This window comes from Lissotriton helveticus, chromosome 1_1 (assembly GCF_964261635.1).
Source record: "Lissotriton helveticus chromosome 1_1, aLisHel1.1, whole genome shotgun sequence".
NCBI classification, from domain to species: Eukaryota; Metazoa; Chordata; class Amphibia; order Caudata; family Salamandridae; genus Lissotriton; species Lissotriton helveticus.
In genome coordinates, this window is record NC_136057.1 from 413,061,361 (window position 1) to 413,088,737 (window position 27,377).

Below are 27,377 nucleotides of genomic sequence, written 5' to 3' on the forward strand. Positions count from 1 at the left end.
ACACTTGACAGGACCAAACTTCTTACGTGCTTCCTGGACCAGCAGTGTGAAGTCTGGGAAGAGGGATAGCTCGGAACCTTCCTAGGATAGGGTTTTCAATTCTCGTGCATGCTTCAGAGCAGCATCCCTGTCCCGCTAATTAAGTAGACGAATTATCACTGGACGTGGTGGAGCACCCGGAGGGGGACGCGGTCCAAGCGAGCGGTGAGCCCGCTCCACGATGAAGACATCCGAGAATGTGTCATGGCCCAACAGTTGTACCAGCAGCTTTGTGACTAATGTTTCCATTGGGTCCGTGGAGGTGGTCTCCGCCAAACCCAAAAGGCGCACATTGTTGCTCCTGGAGCGCGCCTCAAGATCTTCAGCTTTGTCTTTCATCGCCGCCACAAGTTTCTTTGTTTTTTGCGCTGCCCCCATCTCCATCTGGATGTCCTCGGCATCAAAGATCCTGAGCTCGGCCAGATCGATCTGTTCTGCATGTTTGTCCACACTTTCAGACATCCTGTCCATGCGATACGACAAGGAGTCAATTTTCGCATCAATGGAGGTGGGGCTACACTGCATTGCCCCCAGGATTTGTCTACTATCCCCTTCAGGGCCCGAAGGGTCAACTGAGTGGTCAGCCATGGCAGGGTCCGGGTCGTCGTCTCAATGCCTGGCAGAGTTACACTGGTCAAAATGAAGCTTTGTCTGTGTCTTATCACTTTTACCCATGTCTCCAGCAATTAGGAGCTCCCTGTAGGATAATGGAAGGGCATAAAGGTCTCCAGACCTACATACCACCGTAGCAGAGGCAACAGGTAAGTGAAGCAGCAGATTGGGGAAGCTTCCGAGTGGGGTCACTGGGAAAAAGAGCCAATGTCCAATACAACTCCACAGGGCCTTGGAAAATGGCATAGGTCTATCCCAGCCACTGCCTCACGTGATGCAAAGCGCGGGGACCAGGGCCCACACATGCTCAGGGCCAGATGATTGAAGGCCAGGCTCTACACCAGCGGGGCGTACCCCACACAGACAAAGCAGTACTCCGAGGCAGGAGGTCCATGTATTAAAGCTGGCCCTGCTGGAAATGCCCCACTGCCAAATTTGCCAGCGTCAGGCACACAATACCGCCGGTCAGGCGGCACACCCCATCCCACCGGTGTGCGGCAGCGGGGACCCAAGAGCACTCCCCAGGGCAGGGTAGCACAATGGGGAGCAGATGCACCACGCTCCCAAGCACTGTCGATCACCAAGAACCGGCCGATGTGCATAGGCCCAATCCCGTAGATGGCACATCTTGCGGCGACCACACTAGCCGGGGACAGCACCGCCAACTGGAGCTAATGGGGCAGAAGAAATTAGCCCGGCAGAGGAAGGGCCTGGATCAACACGAGCGCTACCTCGCACCACGGACCACCCAGAACAGCCGCTACCAGTCTCCACCAGGTGCGATGGTGCAGATCAGGAGAACTCCATCTACAGGGCATCGGGTATCACCAAACTTCGATCAGCGCTGCCCAAGCACTACAGCAGCCACTACCTTCCAGTGTTAAGCCATCAGATGCCTCAATGGCCAAATCAATGCAGGCTATTGTGGGCGGTTGCCAGAGCTCGCTCAGGCTGTGGCCATCTTTGACCCAGGTAAGCCCTTCTATCTAGTATTTAACTACTTTTATGATATGTACATTTGAAGGTGGAACTGTTGAACTTCACTTGATACTCCCTGTAATTCAATTTGCTATCTTTTGATTCACTTTCAGGGGAGAACTGCTGCCCATTGCAATGTTTTTTTTCCCTAGCAGGCCGGATTCCACATTTTGTGATACAAGAGTGAGAGTTGGCCTTTGATTTTTTTCCAGACATGGGCCTTAATGTAAACAAAGCTTACAAGGTGAATTTGTCACTGTTTTGGAGGCGGTTGGGGGAATCCATCTCTCCTCGGTTCCTATGATTTGAATGTAGGGCAACAATCAAGCCTGCATCACTTCCAAAACTTTTCACTACAGTGAGTGGAAAGTGATGCATATCTCTATCACAGTTCAGCTTCTTAGGGTGGAGACCCTGAAGAAGAAAAAAACAAGCATTGGCATAGCCAATAGGCCTCGCCTTTGGGACCTTATAAGAGCCACACAACAGTTGATGTTGTTGCACCAATTATATTGTGCTGCATAACTAAATACTTATAAGGTTCCAAAAGTGAGACCTATTGGCTATGCAAATGCTTGTTCCATTTATAATTGCATTAAGGATGCACTACCATATGTGGCTAAGAGGTCTCTTTACAACTCCACGGTGCCACCAAGTAAAAGACTGTGGCACTGCACCCTTTCCTTGCTTAATGGAATTGTTTGGTTTTTGACTTATGCTTCTGCTGGGATTTTTTTTTTTTTTTAATTTGCATTTGCACCGCCAATAGCTAAAAGTTTAACTAATTTATGTCAGCCGTTTTTAAAACGTTCACACCTTAATGTAGTTCATGCAGGAAGGGTGCAAGAAGGAGGGAGGTGCTAAAAAAAACTGAAGCATATTGTAGAGTTGGTTGTATAGTTAGTTGTATAGTTGTATGTGGTCTTCAAGATCTCAAGTAATGTATTTATGTCAAGAGCAAGCCTCCTCTGTTGCAGAAAATAAAATATCAACATGACACTGGAGAATGACAAGGCACACTGCTCTTCCAGGAAGGGCGAGGAGAGGTGGTTACACGGTTACAACTGAGGCATGCCCACACAAGCAAGGAAGCCACAATATTTTAGCACCAATTCATGTCATTTCACGCAGTTCTGTTGGGTGTACAACTAATTTGTATTGTTGCGGCTGCTGCCTCCAAAAAAACCCTGAGCTCCTGAAGTTACCCTTCCTAAGGGCACACTGACCTTTATCCCGATCTGCAGTTGTACGGTTTGGCTGGGACAATAGCACTGCACCGCTCGTGGTTTAGGAACACACCAGTGTTGCTTATTATTAGCATTTGTCATGTAAAAGTGTGTTACCAAAGCTGCATTGTACAGCTCTTTTCACCTTATAAGCAGGCGCTTATGCACAGCTCATGGTTACTGTACCTCAAACTGATCACCACCTACCTGTAGCATATCGGCACCTTCCTAAAGTCATAGGTGTCATGCCTAAAGTTCAAAGACGTTTAAACTGTAGTCCATTATCTACGATGCATTTCAAATCTTTAAAAACATTTAAAAGCAAAGTTACTTTGACTAAGAGAAAGGTTTAGATATTTAGAGCGATCTCTTCGAAGATACCATAGTTACAGGCCTGGGTATTGCCCAGATCCGGGTGGTACTCATGTACACGAGAGTGGTGAGAAATATTGAGAGGATATGTACACGGGGAGGCACGCAGGAAGTGGAGTTATTGTCAAACACAAATCCATTGGGGTTTGCAGTGGTGTGGCTGTGTTGTGTAATGGAGGGTGGATTTCTGTATGTGATGACTAACAATTGGTTCACTGAAATGCACCCCTTTCGGTGCCTCGTTTTCAGATATGCACAAAGTGCCCATCTCCTTCAATTTCGTAGGGATGCCCTTTGTGGTCAGGCAGTGCCAGGTTCGTAGGTATGCATTAGGTGGCAGCACACTGACACGTTCGAGAGAACAATGAGATGCAACTGCTGTGCCAAGGCCACGAGTATGAAGCCAGTAGCTCCCCGTGCCAGCCTGTAGATGTGCACATTGTGACCCCGCAATGTTCTACAATGCCAGGCTGGTAGGTCTGCACAAGGTGGCACCGCAGTGTGATGGTCGCGAGGATGCACTAGGTGACACAGTTGTGTCCGGTTTGTAGATGGCATTGGCTCTATAGTTCTGCAGGTAGTGGCTGTGATGTTGCTGGCTTTTTATATGTTGGTGAGTATTGATTATTGACTCTGAGCCAGCTTGTACTGCCAGGGCTCGGTCGCCACTGATTTTCAGCCACACCCATAGTTATTTATTTGCCATAAACATTCCCATGTAACTGTGTGTTTACACGGCAACCACCCCTCGATATTGCAGTGAGGTGGTACACTCCAGTGGCCTCATGCTTCAATCCTAGTTACATTTGTGCAGTGGCTGTAGCTTTTCTTAACGTGATGACAGTATAGACTTGACAGAAGGGATTTGTTGTATTACTCTTATTAACAATGAACAGCCTTGCAGCGAACTGCTTTAGCCACAGTCTCAGGTTGCGCACACTAACACAACACTGCTCTCTGCCGCAGTCTGTTTTTTCCTCGTTTCTGTCATTACCCCTGGTTTAGGCTACGAAAGCGCCCTCTGTTTATTGGCCTAAGTGTACGGCAAAGCTACATAATAAATCACAGAAACAAAGAAGATTATTTTAGGGCGACAGTTTAAATTTTAAACCATACCAGAGAAACAAATACCCTTGCGCTGAAGGGAAAAAAAGAAAACTAGGAGAGGAGGCAGCAGTGGGAGGGGAGAGAGGAGGGGGCCTGCACCTGTTTACCTTGCGGGAGCGAGCAGGAACCATATGTTTGTAATTAACATATGGTTTTAAAGCTTGCACCCGCAAGGGAATCGCCAAAAGTGCACGCGTTGCCATTCAAAGCAATGCAACGCCTGCACGTTTTTGCCTACAAAAGTGAAGCGGTGGCTAGAGGGCGTTTTCCTAAGCAGCGTATGCGCGCTGCCTAGGCGAGACCTAAAAACAGTTTATAGTTTTTGTTCAACTTTCATTTTAGAAAGCACTGGAATACGATTCACATATATGCTCTCTACTCTGAACTCTTAGTTTATTCTCTATGTTTTCATTCTCGACTCTCTGATCTGACTCGGTTCCCTCTGATGTTTATGTACCTTTTAATCTTAGTTTAATTTCTATGGTGTTTTCAAGCACTCTATTCTCTCTAGCCTGCTGCTGCATTTATATTTTTTTGATGCACAGGCTGCTCTCTCTGTACCAAAACACTTTTCTTTCTTACTGTTGTCGTCACGCCACTGGTATTTTACTGATACCTGAGTAGTTTCACTCCCCATTGGCACACCTCTATTTTTTCTTTCTCTTCTACTTACTCTTTCAAAGTTTTTTACTGTACTTTCTCTTTATGCCAGTCCACTGTCATGTATATCTGCTTTTCCACTCCACTATTCCCTTACCCCTCTGAGATCTTTCACTTTCAACAATATGAACTCTATTGTCATTCCTCTCGTCATATATTCTCATTTTCTTCTTTTATTGGTTCTTTCTTCTTGCTGCCTTGCTATCTGTAACTCCATCTACTTCATGGCCACTTTTCTGCCATTTAGTTTCCCTTCAATGCATTCTCTGTTCTAAATTCTACCTGTTATCACTCATCCTAAACTTACAACTAAAAAATAATATTAATAACACATAGGCAAAACCTATTGCATTTACCAATGCTTGTTCCATTTCAACTCACCCTCCCATTCACCTCCTTATCGGGGCTCTTCCTCTTATCTCCAAAGCTTTAATTTGAAGGTTTTTTTGGACACGAGAAGCAGCCCAAACTCTATTTTTACATTAACATTTTTCCATCTGATCTGCTACTATGTATGTAATGGATCTGGCAGGGACACAACTGGCAGAGAGCACAGAAATGAATTACCCACAGAATATACTAATTGCCCTCCATAAAGTTACTTTGATAAAGCTTCAGCATATCTAGTGCCAATTGTTTTCCTAATCTGAATTGTTTCAAGCAGTATTAGTTGCACATTTCTGAAGACATGGGTACTTTGAACATTTTGCACTTGAACTGGCATTTAAGTTCCCTTGCGTTGAATTGTGAGTACGTCTGCTTTAGGAAGTGTAAGTGACCCAAGATGGGTCTTCGCTAGGTCCGTATAGCACTAATAAAGGGAGCACAGAGTCACTCTGCACAGATCATATCAAGGCTTGAGTTTCAAGACAAGAGTATTCCCGCAGTGGGGTGGCCACAAATATATGGATGTGTTTAGATCCTTTGAGCACCTAAGATGTTCTTAGATAGCATGAATCTATCATTTGAGAATGTAAACTATGCAGAATAAGTGAAAGCCAATTTACCAAGGAATTATTTAACCTCTAGTGAATGATGTGATGTCGCTCTTACGTCTGATCATTTATTATGTTGATATCAAATAGTTACCGAGGCCGCGCCTGTGACAGAGAAGTTAGTTATGGCCTTCATGCAAGTCCTGCTCCGTGTTCGGATACACACATATTCATCTCCCAGTCCCAAAGAACATTCAGATACGCGAAAGAACATGTATTGCACAACTTCAAGCCAATACAAGAACTTTGGGAGAGGAGCTCCTGATCTGTATCGGGAGGTGCAGAAACAAAGGAACTACCATCAGCTCGTAGAGGTGGTACTTATGTGCAGCTCCATCACTTCTGTGGTTGTATAGTCAATATGGAGCCGCACAGCTCCACCTGGGAAATGTGCTGGAGCACTGCTGAGGAAACCCTTCCAGACCCCAGTCTGGCGCCGAAGGCTTATTCAAAAGTGAAGAATCTCTTAGAATTATTCTACAGAATAACACTTTTTGTTGTTTGCATCACAAGCTAGTAGGTGGAAACCGCTGTAAAACAAAGCCTTGAGTGGCCATAGTGAAAGCCACAACCCTAGCTAGAGGTTAGAAAAAAATAATTACAAAAAAAACGCAAACTGGCAATTATTGCCCTAAAATACTTTGAGATGTATATGCTAGGAATGTCCACCAGCAATCTATTCGGGGTTAGTCACGTAGAATTCAAGAATAGAGTGCTTATATTTTTAGCTATAAATGTAGTGAATAACTGGAGGGATCCAGAATAGGCTAAACCCAGAGGAATGGCTTAATATGTAGAAAAAACATTTTTACAAAAAAAGTTTTAATTTAGATTTGAAGTTATTGGGTCAGCGAAAGAATAACCCTTCTGGCGCATGTTTCGAATTTGCAATCAGCAGTCTGACTCAACTACTAAAAACAATGTAAATATTGGTCTGGATGAACGAATTGATTAGTGAACTGGTATTAAACCGGACATTCCTGGTGTGGTATTCCCCAGACATTTTGCCTTCACTCTTGTTTTTCTGAATTTGTTTTTGTTGGCATTAGGTCTCTGCCAGTGCTTGTGCTCGCTCCTTCAAACATGGTAAGATTGGACTATACCAATTGGCACATTTAATGTACTTTTCAGTCCCTAGTAAACTGTACTACCTGCACCTAGGGCTTTTACATTAAATACTACTAGTGGGCCTATAGCACTCATTGTGCTACCCAAGAAACTGGTGTCAACCGTGCAACTGCAACCAGTATTGCAGTTTTAAACTGCAGTGTCAACATAGCAAAATAAACCTTTACCAGGCCTAAAACCTCTCTTTTTAATAAATACAAGTAGTCCCCCAAGGTAGGCCCTAAAGCCTCATAGGGAAAGTTGTATTGTATTTAAAATGTAGGACATATGTACTTCAGTTTTACATGTCCGGGCAGTAAAAAAAACTCCAAAAGTTGCATTTCATTGTTGTAAGGCCTATCTCTCTCATTGGCTAAAACCGGGTAACCCTTTTACATTTAATAAGCGATAACTTTGGATTTGGAGCAGATCGATGCGGTTTACACTCAAGGACTCCTAATTATTGGTAACATTGGATTTTAAGTCACAGTTCTGAAAATGCCACTTTTAGAGAGTTGGCATTTTCAGGTCTTAACCATTTGTGACTTTTTGCCATTGTCCTGGATCACATGATGTCAATGACTCTGCTGTTGGGTTTGGGTATTACTTCCAGGAAATTAAAGAGGACTTAGGTGTGGAGAAGATGGGTCATCTTGGCATGATGACTAGGAGGGGCTATACCCAGTCCCACTTACATTTTAAATGGCTTTGCCTCCTGCACATACAATTAAAATATACATAAGGACTGCCCTGTCTGGTCTCCCCAGAGAGTTTGGAGCCTTGACAGGGGAAGAACTTTCCAGAAACAGATGTAAGGTAGGACAAATAATGCTCATACACAAAGGGTGGCACCAGGTATAAATATTGGACTACCAGATCCACTCTTCAGAAAACTCCTGGACCTGTGGAAGTTGCAGAATGACTGCCCTGCTGCTTGAAGGACTGTCTTGCTGTCTGAGAAGGAACCAGGACCTGACTGTACCCAGAGCGACTCCAAAGGTCAGTTGGCTGAACTGTGTGAGCTACACTGACAAAAAGCTTAAGAGGCCTCCCTGCAACTGCCCAGCTGACCTGCTGCACTGGCCATGCCTCAGCCCTGCAGTTAGCCTCTGCCTTGAGTGAGCCCTGGTCCCAAAGAGATGCCCCTCCGGTCCTGAACCTTGGCTGGCAGAGTGTACTCATCCCTGCCTAACTATGGGTTCCATCAATTATGACACATCACAGCTTGATGCAGGACCTCGCATTGCAGCCCTCGCAGCTCCTCATAGGTACATGACAACACATTGCAACTCAATGCAGGACTTTGCATCGCAGCACCTGATCGGAATCGACACTGAGCAATGTGAAGCCTCACATCAAAGACACATTGTACAACTTTCAGCAGGACTAACCTGGCCCCTGTATCTGACCCACATACCCCAGTAATCAGTTTGATCTTGTGACTTTATCCCGTCCAGCACAACCAGATATTAACAGCTGGTGCTTTCTGCTTCTTGGTTCCATTTCTACTTAAAACTTTAAAAATCAATTACTCCTGTTCTACTGACTGGACGTTTGTCATTCTGGTATAATTTTATTTACTAAAATGTACTCTTTTTATAAATTGTTTTGGGATTTGTCAGGTCTTGTGTTTTCCCCTTATTACTCTGTGTGCTGCATAGATACTTTACACATTGCATGTAAGTTAAGCGTGATTGCTTTTATGTCAAGCTACCAGAGGGTTAAGCACAGGTTGATTTAGTGGCTTTTGTGGGTCACCCTGACCAGGATTGAGGTTGTTGTCTGGGAGGGGCTTCCAGCCCCCCTCAACCAATAACCCAATTTCTTCCAACAGTTCGTTTAAAAGTGCAAACGAATGCTCTCAAATGGTATGGACTTTTTTCCAGTTTTATAGACACTATGCCAGTCACCCAAACTCCCAGATTACTTGCTCCAGCTTTGGAAGGGGCTCCTTTTGTTCATGTAGCAGGTCTCCTCTCTTAAGTAGGGCTGACCCAGGTTCAGTTTCATGGTCTACCAAACAGCTGGAGCTTCTGCTTCTACCCAACGCATTTGTGTGCTGCTTAAAGGAAGGGCTGGGCATCTTCTCTCCGCTTCTATAGGTGATGCCAAAACATGGCAGGGTAACACTCAGCAAAGTACCGTCTTAGCTATCAGTTTTTTGCCTGTGTCGGAGTCAAATGGCTCAGTGAACTGAACACTGTTGCAGATATTGCTTTGCAATCTATGGATGAACAGGTAAAATACTAGCAATGCCAACTCAGCCAGCCTTCAGAAGATGATATTCAGTGGCATCAAATTAGATGATTTGAACCTTGTAATACAGCACTGTGAAATGGAAGGACAGCAGTGAAAAGCAACATTTATGTCATTTAAGGTTTACACCATTACTGTAAGCTTTCGATTGGAAAAAAATGCAAGGGCCATTGATGTAAGCGTAGAACTGTCGTGGATATATAATTCACAAATTTGAATCTACAGATAATAGCATTTAAAGCAGTTCAATTCATATTTGGAATAGTCAGTAAAGATGATAGATTGGCATCATTGTCCCAGGACACTTAAACCTAAATATTCTAAAGCGCAATGGAATCTCTAAAGTTATATTAAACACTCGATGCATGCACATCACATTGTTGTAAAAAACACAGTTGATGGACAGAATGTAGAACAATGTCATACATTAACCCCAGTACAAGGATCTGGGCCTAAATCCATCCTGGGCCTAAATCCATAGTTTTTTTGCACTCCACACCACCCTGGGTTAGACACTGGCTGAAGACGGCTGATCGCCAGAAACCGGTCCTAGGATGCTTGATTCCGGTCCAGGAAAGACATGGCTTGGCAGTTCGGGCTGGACTGTTCCCATGAGGCACAGGGTCAAGACTGATTTGCATATGGCCATGTCTGAACTGGGGTGGCTTAGTGAGCAAAATAACGATGGATTAAACCCAGATCTGTGACTGGGGGTGAATGGTTTGCCATTGTGCAACATTCCGTCCATCATCTTGTGTGTTTTGCACATCACATTGTTGTGCCTGTGCAGAGAAATAAACTACAGGCTGAAGATGACTTAAGTAAAGTTTATGCTTAGGGAGAGGAATCTGTACACAACCTCTCTTCGTGACTGCCTCAGGCTCTGCAGTCCACAACACTCCAGAACACTCAGAGGAACACTGAAGCAAGATAGAAAAAAAGTAAACATTCCACAACTTAAAGAGAAAGTCCACCAGATACCTTACCCTTTCAATTAACAAGAAACAAAGCTAAAATAGTCAAACAACAAAACAAGATAGAAATAAAAGTTATCATACCGCACAACATACTACATCAACAGGTGCATTATAACTGCAACATAAAATATAATTTGTGCATTTCTGACAGCCATTTAAATATTTGAGGATGCCCACACTGCTCATACACCGGATATGACCCCTTTGTGATGCTAACACAAACAGTACACAGATTTACAGCCGACTGTTGCAGCACAGAGTCCGTATTAGTAGAGAGCTGCAGCGCAGGATCTGCATCAACTGAGTGCTGTAAGGCAGGGCTTCCATCACCACCACTACGGCACACACCACCAGTGGGTTGTGCACCACCATGTCATGCATCACCACCAACCAAGCAGGCATACCCCACAGGGTGTGCGTCACCTCCTTCCACCCTTCTGATAAACATTAGGTAACTTCACCTAGTGTAGTGTGTTTATCTAGGGACCTGTATCGATACTCCTATTTCTGACCCTTGCCCAGTTATAAATCACTACTATCCATACAACGGCACAGAAACTCGTTATAAATTAGTCATAGCGCATGCTGTCACATTAAGCAAGCACTATTCCTCCAGCCCCCTAGAAAGCACATCGAGTTCTTAAACAAATCCAAGCCTCAAGCAACCTGGGAAATCCCCGCCTGCCATGTTTTGATTTAGTCCAAGAACTCCTGTAAAGCACTGCAAGAACGCTCAGTTCCTAGTGACATCTTTATTGACGTCTTATGTCCATCCTTACGTCAAACCCAGCACCTCTCAGGTATAAATATACCAACGCTGTCCTAAGCAGACACACGGTGGTGATGAACCTGGAGCAGTGACTACTTGCCGGAGAGCCCAGCTGATGCGAGAGCCCACGGACGCTGCCCCTCCCCTTTTGACGCGCTGAGGAAGACGCTGTCTTTTCTCTTGCCGAGAAATCCAGCCTCCAGCGTTTCCAGCCCACCTTCGCGGGTGACTGGGATACCGAGTCCTGAGAAAGAGATACCAGACCTCCAGCCTTCTAAATCCCAGGTACTGAACTGACTAAACCCTTATAGAGAATTCTTGAGTCAGATTCTTGGCAAAACAAACTTAACTTAAACTGCTACTTACTTACTCCCTCCCATGTATTAGGCTTAGGTCAGGTACACCGGGGTAGGCATAGTTTGAAGCACCAGTTGAGTACGATTAGTCAATGTATATATGTAGGTATATCTTTTATCCATTTTAAAGTATCATATGGCTTAGAAACCATATCAATGCTTTTACAGTATTATTTTATACTCCTGCTTTTACTATATGCATTCTACTTAACCCTAAGTATTGCAATTGTAGCAATTAATTTCTCTTGTATGAGAACAGAGACTGATCAATAAATAACACCTTTTATTGAACACGCCCGTCTCTCTTTTTCTCTGCAATCTGGTGAAACTAAGTATGCACGTGTTGACTGAGTAAAATAGCTGTCTTGTTTTCACACGACTCTAGAGATATACTCTTGATCAGGGAGAGCAAAGTTGTCATGTTCTATGGTTGTCAGAAACTAAATCCCTTCTTGTCTATCCAGGGAGGTTAAACTCCTCCTCGCTTATTCGAGAAAGTTTCTAGTGAACTCTGAGCTAGCTGGCACATAAAACTTAAGTCTAATATCGTCTGTAAAAGACCTAGTTAACCTCAGTCCTACGTCTACACTACTGAAGATATTATTCCAATGCACAGAGCCTATTGGGAATATAGGAACTACACTAGCACATCATTACCGGAAGAACCAATATGACGGGGGGGTAGTAGATTTCCCTCCACCCCACCATGCAGATGCCTTGGCCACAATTCTCTTACTTCACCATTTCACGTTTTAAACCAGGATGAATGTTTAGGAACCTGAACAATAGTCATCCTCAGATAAAATTTGGAATCCGACCACTTGGACCTCTTGATTACGACTTCTCATCCCATCTCGGGACTTTGACATTTGCACTTACCTGATCAAAATTGGGAATACTGACTTTGAGCTTAGTTTTGTCCAGCCCCCATTTAGAGGATAACTCATTAGACAAATGTCTACCTTTGCAACTCAAGGGGAGCCAACCCAGTGGTTAAGTAAGTTGTGCCATGACACCAAAGTGTCAGCAACCGTTTCCAGCACATTCGCCCCCCATATAGCTTGGTGAATCGTTTGCGCATTCACTCTCTCCACCATGCCATTACTTTATGGACTGTACCCAACTGTGGTTAGAGATCTAATTTCCAATTTCTTCATGAAAACATCCATCTGGTGAGACACAAACAAGATGTGGCCAGCAACAGCCTTCACAATGGAAAACAGCAACCTTCACAATGGATAAACACCATTACATCAGCAGAGGCTGCTCCGTATGGACTAATGAGTCACCCGCACCTGGCGCAGCCAAAGTGAAAAATGAAATGCTAAAAAACTAAGTTTATTACCATTTTATGTTTTCCTCTGGCAGCCCTAGCTGCGAGGCCTGGGCCATTGCTTTAGACTGGCAGCAGAGAGGAGTGAGGACAGTAGTTTAAAGAGCACATTTCACTTTGGACAGCTGTCTTGCAAAGGCGAACCTGACGGGCGCACTTTATACCTCTCCAACCCAAGCTGTCCAAAATAACTCGGTGGATAGAAGGACAGGTCCCCAAGCCAGTCCACTCCAACCAATCCTGGTGCTTTTCTCATGCTGCGAACATTATCAGCAGCATGAGAGAAACATCTGGAGTGGTACAGTGAATAATCGGGATACTCCACCAGGCATAGTGGAACATTGTCAGTATAAAGGGGCTTTGCTGCTGTCCCTCCATATATCTTATTACCAGAATCTGCATTAGCATCCATTCTAGGTCACCAGTAGCGTAATCTCAGTATTATGTTGGTACCAGGAGCACGTACAGGGCCATAGTGAGCAATGTTAACCAATCTAGACATCAAAACACTTGAAGGGATCAAGGAATTACCTAACAAAATCCACCCACCTTCAATACTTAATTCATCCATGACTGCTTTTAATTCACTAGCAAATAATGCTTCTCGGAGCCGAACTTTGCTGATCATTTTCTTACGACGCTCCTGATAACTATCATCCTTCACAGTTTTTCCAGTCCTGTTATCATGAGATACGTTCAGACACTACCAACATAAAGCAACCCAATCACAAGTTCCTCTTTACAGACCACATCACAATCTTGAGCGGATTCTGATGGTCATATGGATGAAAATCAGCTATACAGTTTTCCCCTCAAGAACTATGCTTCACCTTAAAATGAAATCCATACATTTTGGAACGTAAACCTAAATAACCCTTCGACTAGCATTTCCCAACCCTTTATTATTTAAAAGATTCACAAGTGGTTTGTAATCAGTGACCAATTAAAATGCTCTACCCCACAGGTGTAGCAAAATGATGTGCACCCCAAACACAGGCCTTTGCCTCGCTCTATTGTACTATCTTTTTTTCCCAAGCTGTTAAGTGCCAGTAGGCAAAGCAAATTGTGATTTCTTTCCCTTCCGCCATCTGGCTTACCACAGGGCCCATACCCATCCACTAGCATCAATCGTCACTATGGATGGCATCGCATCCCTGAATGGTTGCAGGGCAAGGTGCCTTGATTATGACAACTGCAATTCAGCAAATGCTTCAATTTGTTTTTGTTTCCAGACACTTTTTGTTATACTGCAAGTTCTTTAAAGGTTCAGTTTGCAACCCTAAATTCTCTATAAAATGTTAATAGTACTCCCAGACATAGGAATGATCCTAATTGGATTTTGTCTGTAGGAGAGGGGCACTTGTCAATTGCTTGAATGAGATCTTCCTTGTGTTAAATAACCTGGGCAGAGATTTTGCACCCCAAATATTTAGCTTCCTCTACCATAAATCTGCATTTTTCTCTTTCAGTGTGATCTTCTGATCCTCCAGAATGCTCAAACTCCGCTAAATTTTTGTAAATGACTATGTACCGAGACTGAACAAATCAGTCATCTCGATCTTGATAAGCTAACACTCCCTTCTATTTGCCCAGGAGTGGATAAGTCAGTTTGTGAAAAAACGATGCAGCCGTAGCTAGGTCCAATGGCATGTGAAGGAATCAGAAAGCACCAAATGGGGTGTTAAAAGTAGTTAGGGGGAGAGAATCTCCACTAAGCAGCTATTGGGTTGAGAGTTCAAAGGAGTCTAACTCCCCGACTGTGCCAACATCCCTTGAATTTTTGGCCAACATCCCTTGAAGTTTTGACAAGGGGAAATAATCCATTAGAATGTTCTTATTTAGAGTCCCAGAGCCTACTTTCAGCGGATTTCAAAGCAACAATTGGCGAAACCCACTGCGAGAAGTCTACCAGTACAATAACTCTTGCTTACATAACTTATCCAAATGTTCCTTTAACCAGTCTCTAATGCTCATAGGTATGTTATGAATCTTGTGTACCACTGGAACAGCATTCGGTTTCAGGATAATTCTGTGTTCAAATCCCTTTACAACTCCAAGTCTGTCCTAAAAAAATGACTTTGTATTCACCTAATACTTCTGGTAACGAGGTCACTTGTACATCATATCAACTAAAGATATTTGGTGCTCATTTCCCAACCTCAGAACCATACCAAATGTCTTGATCCCTCCAATGTAGAAGGTTATAACCACTTTTAGCTACATACACCTCACTTTAGTGTGTATCAAACTATCCTTGTACAGAATAGCTTCATAAAAATACCCCATCTCTTGCCCTCCAAAAACCACAGTATGAATGTCTGTCAGTAACATACTGATGTGTGCCCATTCTCGTGAATACAACTGATCAGACAACAGTGATAGGTGAAATAGAGCCCAGTGTAACAACCATGTCCACATTACCAATGTTTATCTTCCAAACAGGATCTTGTTTTTTCCACCCAAACTTTTCCTCAGATAACATGAGGGCTGACAACACCACTCTGCTCTTTTGTGCAACTTTTTGGCTCTTGACAGAGTGCAAGTCAAACTGTCCACCCACATACATACTTTTCTGCCAGTTCTTATAGGCTCAATCAAAGTGGCATTTTTTCTATACTTCACACATTTTTTCCCTAATGCAGGGCAATTACCAGAGTTAACAGGATGGCCTTTAAACACACATCTGTAAAAAAAAAAAACAATAGAAAGGTTTAATTTGGTTAGGTTTCCTAGATTTTTCTACGGTATTCGATGACACTTTAGGTTTAAAGGATATTGCATTCACAGTTTCAGATGAGATCTGTTAGGACTTTCCAAGCTCCTTTGATGCCAAAGCAGATCTCTATTCCTCTTACAATCAAGAGTCATCTAATGTAGGGTTCTTATAACACAAAATCTTGTATGTCATACTTTCAAAGCAGTTAACTACCAACTGATCTCTTAAATATTGATCGACCAATGCACTTGAGTATAGAAGCGAACATTCTTAGTTCTGCTAAGAAAGGTTCAATAGATTCATCCTGAATTTTGCTTGTGCGTGGAAAACGCAAGTCTTTCACAATCATACTGGGATCATCTTTAAAGTAGTTTTGTAATAGTTTGGATTCTGCAATAACAACCCACTCAGACGATGGAAGAGGGACAAGGGACCAGTTGAGGTTGGCGCTCAACAATTCTTTGACCTTCTTTGCCAATCAATTATGGAGCATAGCCTGTTTCCTCACAACAGCAAAACTAATATCATCAATGGCCAATAAATAACTCTTAAAAGTTCTGTACCATTGTTGCCACATCAATCTTGTGGATCCAGTCTCAGGTAAAAAAAGATACAGGTAAATTACACTTTGCATGTTGAAGGGATAATGTGAAAATTGTCCAGAAAATGGAATTGATGCTGATACTCTAAAATGCCCCCACAAAGTGCTTGAATTAAGCTAAAGACGAAATACATAGAGTGTAATTACCCAAAAGTCAGCTAAGCATAGGAAAACCGGTCAGCCAATAGCAGGGTTGACAGCAGCCAATCCGATTAAAAAATAGATCCAGCCAATTCTGCGCTTGAACAGAAATCGAGGGAAAGAGCAATAATTGGAACCACAGGCTGAAGACTTAAGAGGAATTTATTCCTAGTGAGAGCAATCAGCACAAAAGAAGTCTGTGACTGGCTCAAGCTCTGCAGTCCCCAACTAAAGAGTCCGAAACACCCAGGAACAGCGAAGCAAGATAGATCATAAATAAACATTACACACCTTAAAGGTATAGCACCCCAAAGTGAAAGCCACAACACACATCTTCACTTTTTACTGTCAACTGTACAGGATTGACACCTAGACGAACAAATATCCATACTGTCAAACACGGCACATGGAAAAGTATAACCATCCCAGTCAATCGCAAGGAAGAACTTGTACAATAATGCGAACTCCTGCATTCATTAAAAGCACTATAGTTGTAACTTTCAAAATATCATGTTCCTATCATAAACAAAAATCACAGTAAACCTCTCTAGAATAACCAATCCATCAAATAGCTCATAACATGTATGTAATTGACAAATTAGCTATTTTATACTGTATAATGCAGGAAATAGAACAGGTTTGCTACATATTGATCAGCTAATATCCTTTTCTGTTTTTTGCAAAATGTATTTATTAAGAATATCAAGCACTTGTACACATTTCCAAGGACCAACATGAATTATATACAGAAAGGTGGAACACTCAATACAAATACCCGTGTCGAGCAAATGCAATACTCCCAAAGTGCACCAAGAGCTATCAGACCACAAAGTACTACTCTAAAAAGTCAAGAAATTCAGTTTTGCAGCCTGGGGGCGAAGGGGTAGGCAATGGGGATCAAACAAAGGAAAGAGTAAGACAAGTAAGGAAAGGTAAATGCATTTGGCATTACAAAGCAAAATTAAACAGAACCACCCAAAAACAAAAGAAAACGAATTAACATCTCCAATAACGAATACAAGCATCCAAAACAGTGCTCCTACATACGTACATACATCTAACAGGAAGTTGCAAGTCCAAAAAAGCAACACCTTGTTATGAGTAATTCACAAGACCGTGCTTATTCTCAGTGCCGACAGACAGAATGAAACATAGAAACAGTATGTCCACCCACCATCTCCAGATAAAGGAATGGATATTTGCGCAATGACTTTCCTGAGAACTTGGTGGAAGAAAACCAAAGAGATAAATGCATCTGTGTACAATGGTCTTTTTGATTGTCTGAACCCTACCCACAAAAATTGGTGTAAATGTTTCGATTTTGCAAAGTCTTTTTTAGTGCAGACTATCAGAGGCAGGAGATTGTTTTCCACCATGTGTGTGTTTTTGGAATAATTTCCATGACTGTGGGTAGAGATGTACTAGGATTAACTAGTGTGCAGAGTATATCGTCCACACACAGGAATGCTTTAATGTCTCCCATTTCAGTAGAAATAATGTGCACGTCAGTAGTGTGTGGAATAGCAGCCACCACGGCTTCCAAACCAAGAAGAAAAAGAAGTGGAAATAACAGGCAATCCCTGTTGGGTGCGGTGACCCAGCATAAACCGCTTGGAGAAAATACTCCGCTATTGACATCTGCTGCAGGGGAACCAGAGAAGGTGAACTTTACATATGAAATCCTTTCCCTGTCTAATTTTAGTTAGAACGTTCATGAGGTACTGCCACTCCACCACTGTACTGTGTCTAGTGAAAATGCCAGGACTTCTTACGAGTTGTCTTGTATGCAAAACCAAAGGTGGTCCTCGGAAGCTTGTTTCCGGTACAGGGAAGGCATGGCTTGGCAGTTCGGGTTGGACTGTTCCCATGAGGCACAGGGTCAGACTGATTTGCATATGGCCATGTCTGAACTGGGGTGGCAGAGGGGGCTAAAGAACGGTGATGGATTAAACCCAAATCTGTTGACTGGGTGTGAGTGTTTGATTGGTTCAGATGCACCGTCCATCACCACCCCCTTTTGTACCACTTTGTTCGCCATAAGTTGGCAGGGTATGCTCAGACGTGTGTCCCTTGCTCACTTTGCCACTGGATTCAAGCAAGCCGGGCTGAAGACGGCTGAAATGCCAGAAACCGGTCCTCGGAAGCTTGTTTCCGGTCCAGGGAAGGCATGGCTTGGCAGTTCGGGCTGGACTGTTCCCATGAGGCACAGGGTCAGACTGATTTGCATATGGCAATGTCTGAACTGGGGTGGCAGAGTGGGCTAAAGAATGGTGATGGATTAAACCCAGATCTGTTGACTGAGTGTGAGTGTTTGATTGGTTCAGATGCACCGTCCATCACCACCCCCTTTTGTACCACGAGTTGTCTTGTATGGTCATCTCGTAACAGTTTGCCATTCGGACATCTTCATGGGCAAGTTGACACAACTTGCACTTTGTGAGCCAGATGGAAGATCAACCAAACAAACAAATGGGTCAAACAAATGGGTCACCAGAATTTTAGCTAAGATATTTAAGTCTGTGTTAAGAAAAAAAATGGGATAGCAACTAAATCACTCAAGTGGATCTTTGCCTTGAAGTTAAAGGGTTAATGTGGCCTTATTGGATATGGCTCAGAGAGCCAGAAGTCTCAGCTTCTCTAGGCACCTGATCGAACAGTGGAACTTTTAAGAGTTTGCCCACCCTATAAAACTCACTGGGGAATCCCACTTCCCTTGGTCATTTACATGTTGATAAAACAGAGAAAACCTCCGCCATCTCTGCTTCCATAATCTCTCTGGCACGAAGTAACCAACTCTCATTTGACAGAGGGAAGCCATAGGTGCCCCTAGAATCAGATTTCCTTAGTTTGTCATCCAGTCTGGGGTATTTAAAGACATATTATAATGCAAACAGGTTTACTATGTCTAAGGAATGTGTCTTTAAGTTACAATTATCAAATATTGTAGAAATGGTAAGCTGGGAAGCAGATGATGGCGAGCCCACCACCTTTCTCCTCCTTGGTCATACTGTTTCCAGCATAATTCGATCAAGCTGCATCGATGAAGGTATTCAAGTGGAACTTCACAACCTGCAGCTCTTTCCTCATGGTCTGTGGGGTCATTGATTTATCACTCAGTAAGCTTTCTATTCTCTTCTTCCAATGACTATTGGTCTTTGCAGAGTCAAAACTTCACAATGCCTAACATTTTTCATTAATGTAATTTGCTGCACAGAAAACTCCCAAACTTGCATGTCAGTAGAATTACACCCTACAAAACTATTCACCGCCATCCATATAAGGTCATCACGATGTCATCCTCCACTTGTACTAGTTAATGAAGCTCTCAAAATGTTTTTTGCACACTGAACAGGCCTTCTTCCAATGACAATTCATCAGTGATCTTGGCTGAAGAGTCCCACAAAACCACAATCCACAGATGCTCTGCCATATTCTGAAGCTGCCTGTTGTACTGGTCTCTACTCTTTTGTAATACTACCTCCCAAAGAAACTTCTCATATCAAATTAATCAGACATCCCTCATCTTCTGCATATCATTACTACATGTCAACTATTTCACCATGATAACCTTGAAAGAATCTAGCCGACCATTTGTCATCCAGAAATGTAAACTACAGCACCATTGTACTCACATTTTGTGTCCAGTAGTTGGCCAAGCAGTATTCCACCTTGAGTCTTCCCTTTTAAATCTGCACTACAAAGGGATGGTGTGCGGAATGAAATGCCTCCCTCCTACACAACTCTAAAACCATTCCACAACACGAGATCTAATCTGAGTGAGATATCATTAAGTTAAAGTATCGCCTCCTCCAACAGGATGGGGGCACCAGGTTTCAAATCATGAAATCCCCATGATGCCTTTAGGCACTCTACAGCAAATATTGCCTTGACAAATGGAAACAAAAAACATTAAGCAGATGCATTAACATTAAGCGGACGTAGATTACCATGCAGCCAGGCACAACACAAGCCCGATGGTTATGTAGAGACCAAGGGGGTTCCATGACTGCATTCTATTTTGCTTCTTGTGACTGAAGCATCACAGGAGGCTTTTTGACAAATTGAGTCATCAGATCTAGTCAAGGCTAGAAGACTATCAATGCAAGCATTTTTTCAAAACTATTGATAATGGAGGTACATTGGGCACCCTATCTCGTTTTGCTTGCCACTAAAACTCTGCATTTCAAATGAATTATTTTACCTGTACAACGTGCTCCGAAGGTGCTTGAATTAACCAGTTGCATGATGTAAGTGATGGGTAGACATCAGGGTAATTAATTGTGTCAATTGACCCCGCTTCCGTCAGCTGAGCAAGACTTCCACAGCCAGAATCTGTGGACATAGAAGATACTTTTGTAGCTGAATGGTTATTTCTACTTACAGTTGCATACCTCTTCTATCCAAACCTATTTCACATACGTTTTCCCCAGTTTTACAAAAACACTTAAGTGGGAAAACCTCTACTTTATGAGCTCAAGTTAAAAGGTGGCAATGGCTATGTAGAAAAAGTGCTGGGCATTTTTTGGAAAAAATGCCCATTTACGTTTATAGCACCTGGGCTGAAGCAGTCTAATGACTAGGCGAACAAAATAATACATCTCAGATGTCATCCTACGTGTAGTGTTGGCGGCGTGACGTGAACATGGGTTTTCATGCAAAGTGCTACAGGTAAGCTTAGTCAGTATGCAACATCAGCCTTTTCTTCCACCATGCGCCTAATAATTTAAATCACTGTGAAAAGGATGTAGTCTAATGTTGAAGATGCTGTTTGTTGCACAGAAACACCACCATTGCAATCCCAGGTTTCAAACATAACCGCATTGTGTGAGTGGTGGAGTGGTGTGGCTCACTGGTTAGAGGCTGCAGACCCGGAAGCAGAGAACGGCCCGGGACCAGGGTTCAATTCCCGACGCGTCAGGGTCGTGGACCAGGGTCAGCGGACTCGACAATTCTCGCCTCGGTGCCTACTCTAACCAGGGATCACACTCGGCAACTCTGGGCATTAAGCTTGCCTCATCTCTGCAACGGCCCCCCACAGACGCCGGGGATGCCTGGTTTCACCTTGGAGATACCCAGAAGGGACCATCTCACAGGGAAAGCCAGGACGGGTTCCCCAGCGGTCTCCAGCACCGGAACGCTTACGGGCAGCTGTGCGCTTTCCAAGTCCAACACATTTACACATTAAATTCTAGGTACAATACCGCTCACCATGTACCTCGGTTTCAGGCAAACGTGGTAGCCCTGAAAGGCATGCCAACATAAAAAGAAACCAGGACATACATTACATTCACTACAGTTTCACAATCTAGTGGTAGATTAGGCTTTCGGGAGCATCTAGTTAAAAGAACGATGTGGCCAGGCTACTAAATACATGGGAATGGACAGCAGATGAGGATGTGCAGACAACTGGATTATTCATTGGTTTGTCTATGGCAAGAAAACAGAACTCGCTGGATATTGGATGTCCCATTGATTATTTTGACAAAATTGTTACTGCTTTAAGTCAGGCATAGTGGATCATACTTGGCACATCAAAGTATTAAATAGAAGTATGTGAAAAGAACAAAGGTGGAATATATACACTTACCCTCTAGGCTATCCACGTCAACCTCTTGGAAGTTCAGGGTAAATCCTGTGGCAGTGGAGCTATAATCAGAGACAAATTTCACGCTGGCCTTATTTGAATGTACCAAAAGAGGAGATGGCAAATCTGTTCCACAAACTTTATCTGAAAAGAAACGAAATTATCATTGTAATCATTCATGTATTAAAGTGGTCACTGGATCCACAGTCACCCCGCTCTCTAGTCTACTCACATCTGCGGGTCGATGACTCATGTTGCCAAAAGCAGTATCACATCAGTCAAGTGCTTCATTCTCCACTTCCCTGCATACTCTTCTATAGCCCTTTAACATGGCAACACTAGGGTCCCTCCAATCTACCAGGTCAGAGACCAGAGCGGATAAAACTATGAAACCATAAAGGCTCCCTCACGTGCCCTCTCCCCTTTTATCACTTAAACGTCTAATTCCATCATTACGACATTGATTGAAGAGCTTTATATCCTACAGTTCTGTTATATAGCTCCTATATATCCTTATATCGTGTTAAGTTAGCATAGGTACATTTGAGATTTAAACGTCATTTTTCCTTTCTTGCAACTTCTGCACACGACCCTTAATTGTTGACTTAGCTTTCAACCTAGTTGTTTGCCGTGGTGTATGTGAGAATAATATGTTATTGCTCTGATATCAGTTTTGTTTAATAAACCATGTCTGCACGGAGAGTGCTGAAGTTTCAGGAGCAACACGATATGGAATTGTTATGAGGTCTGATCTCCACGCCTTCATAGTCATAACACAAGTGCAGCCTTTGCCAACTTGGGCTTGAGGCGGGATTGATATTGCTTTGCACGAGAATTGTTAACACACTTGATGCGGTGCACATGCAGAGAGAGCTGGTGTATGCTGATGTGATTCCTTCATGCTAGGACACTAAGGTATGGGCCCGCCCTAAAACAACCCAAAGAGACCTTCTTAGCTAATAATATAATATATGTGTTAGGGAGGGTGAGATATAAGTGTTGTTAACTCTTATTCATTACAGCATGTTAACATGCTGTCACCATTCGCTTTTTATGTCTTAGTAACTATGCTGATAATTTTGCTACTGATAATAAGTATACTTGTATTATCTAAGATACTGCGCCTGAGAAGACGGCATTAGTAAATAAACATTTCAAATGCACATGTGTCTTCTTTACTCCATGTTCTGGTTTGTAATGATAATATAACGAAAGAGTGTTCATGAGTCCCACGTACCCTGAGGTACTGCAAGTTCATGTTCTGGTTTGTCTAAACATTGGGAGTTAGATATGTCCAATGAGACACTGTAGCTAGCTCGGTAAGGGGTGAGTTGGTTGCTAAGGTAAGTTTTGGGACACCCTAATTTGCCGAGGTTCCACTCCTCTGTGCACAGTTCTGTGTGAGTACAGAAACCCTGCAACATGGCGCCCAACGGTTTCGGTGGTCTTATATCATGACACTCGAGTAGTTTATCGTTCATGCCTTAACCCCTTCACATCCGTTTCCGGAAAACGGGGTGTCGGTGAAACCTACCTATTTTTTGAAATAGGTCTTTATTCAAGCTTGATTCTTTCTTAAACGGTTTCTTTGAATTACTACCCAGTTGTGCTACAAAGTATTCTTTGTGTGTTCTTGTTTCCGGTGTTGTCATGGCGGCGGTGGCTATTGCGCAGCATAGTCGCGTAGCGGTACGCAACCATCTTCAGACGTACCAGGTCCCAGTAGATGGGATGGCTGTGATTTTCGTGGTATGTGCAGATCCGGCGTTTCCTTACGAGTTGTTTTACTCTTGGGTTACGTTTCCGGCTGTGGACGCTAATTCTGGTTTGTTCCACTCCTACACCGCCTCGGATGTCCCAGCTGAATATACGCCGTACAGGGCATTGGAAATACCTATTGATCATTGGCAGCATCGAGTTTGGTTTGATGGCGCCCTTCCCCACTCTTTGTCCGCTGCGAGGTTAGGTCCACTCTCAATTCCAGGTACAAATTGGCCTGCGTTGGGTGGCTTTACCCCGCACCCGAATCACGGGGCTTGTACCCTGGCAGAAATTCGCAGGCTACATGTAGTTTCCATTTCCGTGATTCGTGCTTTAGTGCAATACATCGGTCGACATCTTCCTGGTGGTCCCCAGGGGGGTGCGGCCGCTCCCATGGAACGAGGCGGAATGCGTCTCAATCCAGTGATGGTTAATTCGGTTTTTGGTGCGCGTCCTGTTGACAACGATGACTTCCCATTCTGGCTAGCAGAGAAGTTTGATCAATTGGAGGCGGTTTTTCCGAATTCTACTCCTGCTGATAAACATAGAATGTTAACGATTACTCTACCGAAGGATATTACTCCTGAACTTGCTGACTGTGAAAGCTGGGGAAAAACATTTGCGGCAGTTTATACGAGGTGCTTCGGCACCCCGTCTATGAATGCTCTGCCTGAAATCATTAGACGTGTTCAGAATGATCACGGTCCAGAGGCAGCGGTTGAATTGGGTATGCGCCTGTGTGGTTCTTTTGAGATTGTAAGTGATCTCATTCTCTCCAATGTTAAAGGAGATGCAGTTAACTTTCAGGTGTCGAATGCTTTGGCTGCTCTGCCCGATGCCGACAAACCCCGCCAGTTAGCAAAGATTGTGGTGGCCGCTTATAAGACAATTGGCCGCACAAGTAGAGGTCTGAAATATTTTCCAGTGAAGGATAAAAAACAACCTCAGGGACAATCTGCAGTGACAGATGTCCAGCCCAAGTCCAAAAAACAGATTTGGCCTAAGAAACAGACACAGGGGAAGCAGACTAGGCAAACTCAGGATTCTGTTCCTGCAATACAAGCTCCTGCGCCGGCAGACAAAGTTTATGATTTGCGCGATCGCGCGATGATTAAATCACCTGATCGTTTTCAGGGTTCTGATCAACGCTCTCCTCGTTCCTTTCAGGAAACATTGGCCCAGAAGACCGGTGGTGGAGGAGGGGGTGGACGTGGACGTGGTGGCCAGCAAGGACGTGATCAGTCCCGCCAGACAGACGGCGCAGTGAAGCAGGAGGATTCTACGCCTAAGCGTCCGCAGTTTGCGAAGAAGAAAGTCGCGGCCTTAACAGCGCATAGATATGCCACAGATAGTGAGAACGCGGCTTCGGAATCTGACGTGGGCTCTGACCTTGCTGGACAGCGCGGCGGAGATTACCATAGTCAGAGAGGCGCTCCGTCCACTACTGAGGGTGACAGCGACTGAAGTTTTTGTTGTTATAGAAACAGCCGATACGAGATTGGCTCCCCCTGAAAGACTTTTTGAAATTGTCCTGTTAATTGAAGGTGACATACAGCGTACTGTCAGAGGGGTATTTTGGGAGAACCTTTCGTCTACGTACGACATTTTGCTTTCCGAGGCTGACTGGCCCCCACCTTTTGTGCTCGCAGCGCCGCGAGGGGAGGAGGTAATCCTTCCCAGTTTCGCGCACACTGTCTCAACTGAGCATGCGCAGCATTTTGCAGAAGAGTGGGCTCGTGCTCTTGCACCGGCTCTCTACCGCAACCAATGTGGTTGGGACAAATTGTCCCCATGCCACGAAACTCCTTTGCGGTCTGAGCCGCAGCCTCAGCCTCAATATCCCATACGGCGTGAAGCTAAAGCGGCCGTCGCAGAAATCCTTGAACAATTGGAATATCAGGGAGTTATTGAAACGTGTGTGTCACCAATGAATAATCCCCTTTTTACTGTGACCAAACCTGACGGATCATATCGTTTGGTATTGGATTACCGGCATTTGAACTCGCATTGCCGTAACTGTGCAGTACAGAATACTCACGGCTCTGCCCTAGTGGATAGTCTAGTGCGTAAGCGTTTCAAGACAACGCTTGACATTTCCAATGGTTTTTATGCCCACAGACTGGATGGCTTTAGCTCCCAATGGACAAGTTTTACGTCCGCTGGTGTGCAAAAATGCTTCCGGCGACTCCCAATGGGCTACAAAAATAGTCCTGGGGTCTTCACCTCCAGAATAGTCACACTATTGGAGGGAATCGATCCGGATGCATGTTCTTATGTGGATGATATTTATCTCACAGACGACGAAATTTGGATGCATCTGTGTCGAGTGAATTCCATAATTTGTACCTTTGCAGACATGGGTTACAAATTTAATTTTGCAAAATCGCACATTGCAGAACACACAGTGTTGTTTTTGGGCTATGAGCTCAACAATGAAGGTAGAGGTTTGGCTCCTCACTTCTTAGAGAAGTGCGCACAATTGCGCGCTCCAACAACACTGAAAAAATTACAATCTTTACTGGGCTTTTTGAATTTCGGCAGAACTTACATTCCGGATTATGCCCAGCGTATCAAGCCTTTGTATGCTTTGATACAACCAACTTTCTCAAAATCATGCTGGCTGCCTGAGCATTCAGCCATTTTGCAATCCTTGCAGGCTGATCTGCTCGCTTCTAAATATTTACTGACTCGTGATAACCACACCAACCTGGTAATAAGAATAATTCCTGGGACGGTGGGTTTCACATACCTCACTTTTAATGAAGGTGACACAGTACCTATTGCTTACAAGTCACACTTGTACACTTCGGCTGAGATGCGGTTTCCCACAGTGGAAAAGGTTTTAACTGCTGTACAGATGGCTATTCTAAAGGAACGAGCACTGTCTCAGGGGAAACGCATGCTAGTGGTAACACCCTGTCCTCACTTGGAGGCAGTCACGAAAGCCAGTGTACCGAATTCAAAGGCTTTGCACCCTCGGTGGATTCAGTGGGCAGCGTCATTGTCATCCACGGATGTCATGTTTATTTTTGACGCTTCCTTACGGTCGCAGGAGTACTTGCAGTATGAATTCGTTCATCCTGCTCCTCTGGCTATGCGACCTTTGGAGGACTTCCATTGCATCATTTACACTGATGGGTCGGCACAGGTTGCGCATGGCTCTAAACATGCCTACGTTTCCGCATGCGCCATTGTGGTCGGTGCTATGTTGAATGATGAGTTCGTTTCCAGGGAAGTGCACACATTGCCCCTGGGCGATTGCACCGCACAATTGGCAGAGCTTCGTGCTCTCTTACTAGCTTTGGAGTACGCAGATCCAAGTGTTACTACTCTAATTGTAAGTGATTCTTACTACTGTGTCCAGTCTTACAATGAAAACTTGTTCTTTTGGATTCAAAATGATTTTCATGATTCCAAGGGTAGCACAATAAAACATAAAATGATCTGGGTTCGAGTGGCGGAGCTTAAGGCTATGTTGCCACTCGTTTATGTGATTCATACTCTCGGTCATCAGCGCGTAGGAGTTCACGCTGTTGGCAACTCGCTTGCTGATGAAGCAGCGAAATCAGCAGTATCTACATACTTAGTTGCAGCAGTTACTAGGTCTAAAACCAAGATTGATAGCGACATCTTGGCAGCGATTGCTGCCTCTGAGAAGGGAAGTAAACATCCTGCGGGATTCCCTTCGAAGTATAAATACCACTTAAGTCCCGAAAAGGTTCCTTTTGTGACAATTCCTGATGTTGGGGAACGGCTGATTCCCAACTCGGATCGCAGAACAGACTTG

At 43.9% G+C, this 27,377-nt stretch overlaps 1 protein-coding gene across 1 annotated transcript in view; it reads right to left on the bottom strand.

The window, feature by feature from the left end:
- The window catches only part of OVCH1 (ovochymase 1), a 1,371,455-nt gene that overhangs the window by 808,272 nt on the left and 535,806 nt on the right, over positions 1-27,377 (bottom strand). Inside the window, exons 11-12 of the mRNA XM_078673763.1 lie at positions 21,833-21,973; positions 20,447-20,577 (exon numbers count right to left, since the gene is read on the bottom strand). Of these exons, the coding sequence (XP_078529889.1) occupies positions 20,447-20,577; positions 21,833-21,973 (272 nt within the window). The remainder of the gene's footprint in view (positions 1-20,446; positions 20,578-21,832; positions 21,974-27,377) is intronic.